Below are 3,050 nucleotides of genomic sequence, written 5' to 3'. Positions count from 1 at the left end.
TTGTGAAATATTATAATTAATTATTATTATAATTTAAAATAATTTAAAATTTAAATTAAAATTTAAAATAAAAATAATAATGAATAATTTTTATTTTATTTATATTTTATTTATATTTATTTATATTTTATTTATATTTTATAGAACACATTGTTTTATAATTTTAAAATAAAAAAAATATTTGATGTCATACAATTACTTAGAACATTTATTAAATTATAATATAAATATATAAATAGATTACATTAACATTAGAAATAGTTTTATGGCATAGTCATAATATTAAATCATAAATAGATTTAAATAAAAATTTTCAATATATACATGCCTATATATTAAAATAAATAGATTATAAATGATTCATAATATAATCAATTATATAAAAGAAAATTAAAATAAAAAATATAAATAATATTTTCAACAACTTTTTAAATTTTATTTAATTAATTTTTATTTAATAATTGGAATATTTTTTCAATATATATTATTATAACTTACTAAATAAATCTCTCATTCTGCGTGCACCCTGTCCTACTAAAATTTCTTCAAATTCTGGTCCAGCTGCATGAAAAAATGGTACACCAGCTTCACCAGCTACTGCTCTAGCTAACAATGTCTTTCCTGTTCCTGGTGGTCCTACTAATAATACACCTTTAGGTAGCTTTGCACCAAGTGCAGAAAATTTTTCTGGATTTTTTAAAAATTCGACAATATCACTTAATTCTTGTTTAGCTTCTGCAACCTAATTATATATAAATAAATAAATTATAAATAATGAGATGAAAAAAAATTATTAATATTAAAATTCTAAGAATAAATTACTTACTCCTTTAACATCATTGAAAGTTATATCTGTTGTTTCTGGTCTAAATTTAATACCATCCATTGAAAATCGTAATCCACTTCCTACTAAATAAACTACAAGAAAAAATGGATTATTATTATTAATAATCTAAAATATATAAATATTATTTAAATATTAATCTAATGTTTGTTTATTTATAAAATAATTATGTACAAATAATTAATATATAAATAATATATTTCTTTTGAGTTGAATTTTTCATTAATTGTCAGAATATTATAATTTTTTTATTTACTATATTTAATAGCAACATATTATTTTTGATAATAATAAAACATAATTATTATAAAATAATATTAAAATATATCTATCAAAATAGTTATTATATTATTATGAATAAAAAAGAAAATTTCATTAAATCTCTAAATTTACATACCTCCATACCAAAACATTACAAATATAGTTCCTGTTATTAAAGTACACATTACTTTAAACCATCCAAAATAAGGATATGTTTGACGTGCTAGTCCTGCTTCATACCCTTCAATGAAAGCTAATATAATTTTTCTATATTCTTCTACTGATGTTTGATTATTGAATAAATTTTTAATTGCTGTTAAGTCTTTTTCTTTCAGAATATTTGCTCTATATCCTATATTCTATGAAATAAAAAATTATTTATGATATTTTTAAAATATTAATATAAATAATATATAATATATAATCTTACTGTTCCAGAAAAATGACCAAACAAGTTTTTAAATTTATTTACAAATGATGCCTTTTTTTCTAATTCAACATTTACATTACGTTTTGTTCTAAAATTACGAATTTGTATATGATAATTAGATGATTTTCTAGGCAAGGTAGGTAAAATAATCTCTTTCGTACATTGATAATAAGAATTATGATATTTTTTTCTGTTTTCTTTGAAATTCAATTCTGATATATCTGATATTTTCCATTTATTATTTTTTTCTAAATTTTTCCTACAAATTTTTGTGGAAAATTTATCTAATACTACCAAAATATTATTTGTTTTTATATCAAACATTGCAATTACATCACATATTTTTAATTTGTCTATTAACTTATCAATATAATTCTTAGTAGCCTGAAATATAATATATATATTTAATAAATCATCATTATCATTTTATGTAATACATTACCATAATAGCTTACTTCTGAAAAATTACTAAAGGAAATATCATCCATAGATTTTTTAAATTCATTTTGTTTTTTAACTTTAACTGAAAATGATGTAGATTTTGGACTAACTACTGAAGTTAATTGTGCCAGGTGATATAACACCTAAAAATGTTAAATAATAATATCTCTTCTTAAGTAAATATTTTACTATTAAATAGCAATTTAATATTAATTAATAATTTGTGATTTGTAATATTAAATAAAATAAAAATAAAAAATAATGTAAAAAAATGTAAAATAAGAAAAATAAAAACTCTGTTCTTAATAAAAATATAAGATAATGCAAATTTCGAAAATTTTTATTAATATAGTATATTTAAAATTATAATATATAAATATTTTTAAAAAATAAATTTAATATATATTTGTTATATTATAAAATATGTTATATATTATATTATAAAATTTAAAATTATATATAGTGAGCTATCTATTAAATTTGATTTTGTATGGTTATAATTTCATCAATATTATAATAATACAAACCTGATTATGAGGTTGGAAAGAAAACATTGAAGATTAGTCCTATTTAACAGATGTAATGAAATAAATGGAAGTTTCACCTTTTTAAATAGAACTAAATTCAACTGATTGTTTCCTTTTATTGCATATCCAAAAAAATTAACTACATGACATCAATAATCTTTCGTACGAAATATAGTTTTGATACTGCAAGGTAACGGAAATGACTACTGTCTATAAACTTCCGAATGTTTAAAACTAATTGATATTTGATTGAAGATTATAAAATTAAAATTACATTAAATTTTTATCATAAAACTTATGTTTTTTTAAATTTAATTTTGTTATGTGTGTTACAACAGATTTTATTTTATAATTAAATTGTTGAATTAATAATCATAATTTAAAACAATTGTTTTGTGACCTTTAAGCGTGCTTCATTTATTTTAAAATACAATTTAATTACGTAAAACAACTTACTTTATATATCATTTTTATAACATTTTTAATACTAATGAAATAAAAATTTAAAAGACCAAATTGTTTCTCATTAAAAAATATATTAATCTTA

At 18.1% G+C, this 3,050-nt stretch overlaps 1 protein-coding gene across 2 annotated transcripts in view; it reads right to left on the bottom strand.

Annotated features, from left to right (window-relative positions):
* LOC102671045 (ATP-dependent zinc metalloprotease YME1L) overlaps nt 1-2,735 on the bottom strand; it is a 6,291-nt gene extending 3,556 nt beyond the window's left edge. The window contains exons 1-6 of one of the 2 annotated variants that reach the window (XM_006623316.2): nt 2,504-2,735; nt 1,991-2,119; nt 1,536-1,919; nt 1,242-1,464; nt 827-918; nt 499-742 (exon numbers count right to left, since the gene is read on the bottom strand). In XM_006623316.2, coding sequence (XP_006623379.1) covers nt 499-742; nt 827-918; nt 1,242-1,464; nt 1,536-1,919; nt 1,991-2,119; nt 2,504-2,530 — 1,099 coding nt within the window. In that variant the 5' untranslated portion in view covers nt 2,531-2,735. The remainder of the gene's footprint in view (nt 1-498; nt 743-826; nt 919-1,241; nt 1,465-1,535; nt 1,920-1,990; nt 2,120-2,503) is intronic. The other variant, XM_006623317.2, reaches the window with a different exon arrangement.
* Between the last annotated feature and the right edge of the window lie 315 nt (nt 2,736-3,050).

This window comes from Apis dorsata, unplaced genomic scaffold, assembly GCF_000469605.1.
Source record: "Apis dorsata unplaced genomic scaffold, Apis dorsata 1.3 scaffold_883, whole genome shotgun sequence".
Classification (NCBI taxonomy): Eukaryota; Metazoa; Arthropoda; class Insecta; order Hymenoptera; family Apidae; genus Apis; species Apis dorsata.
Note: the sequence above shows the minus strand (reverse complement) of the source record. Positions and strands in the feature narration are given on the sequence as shown.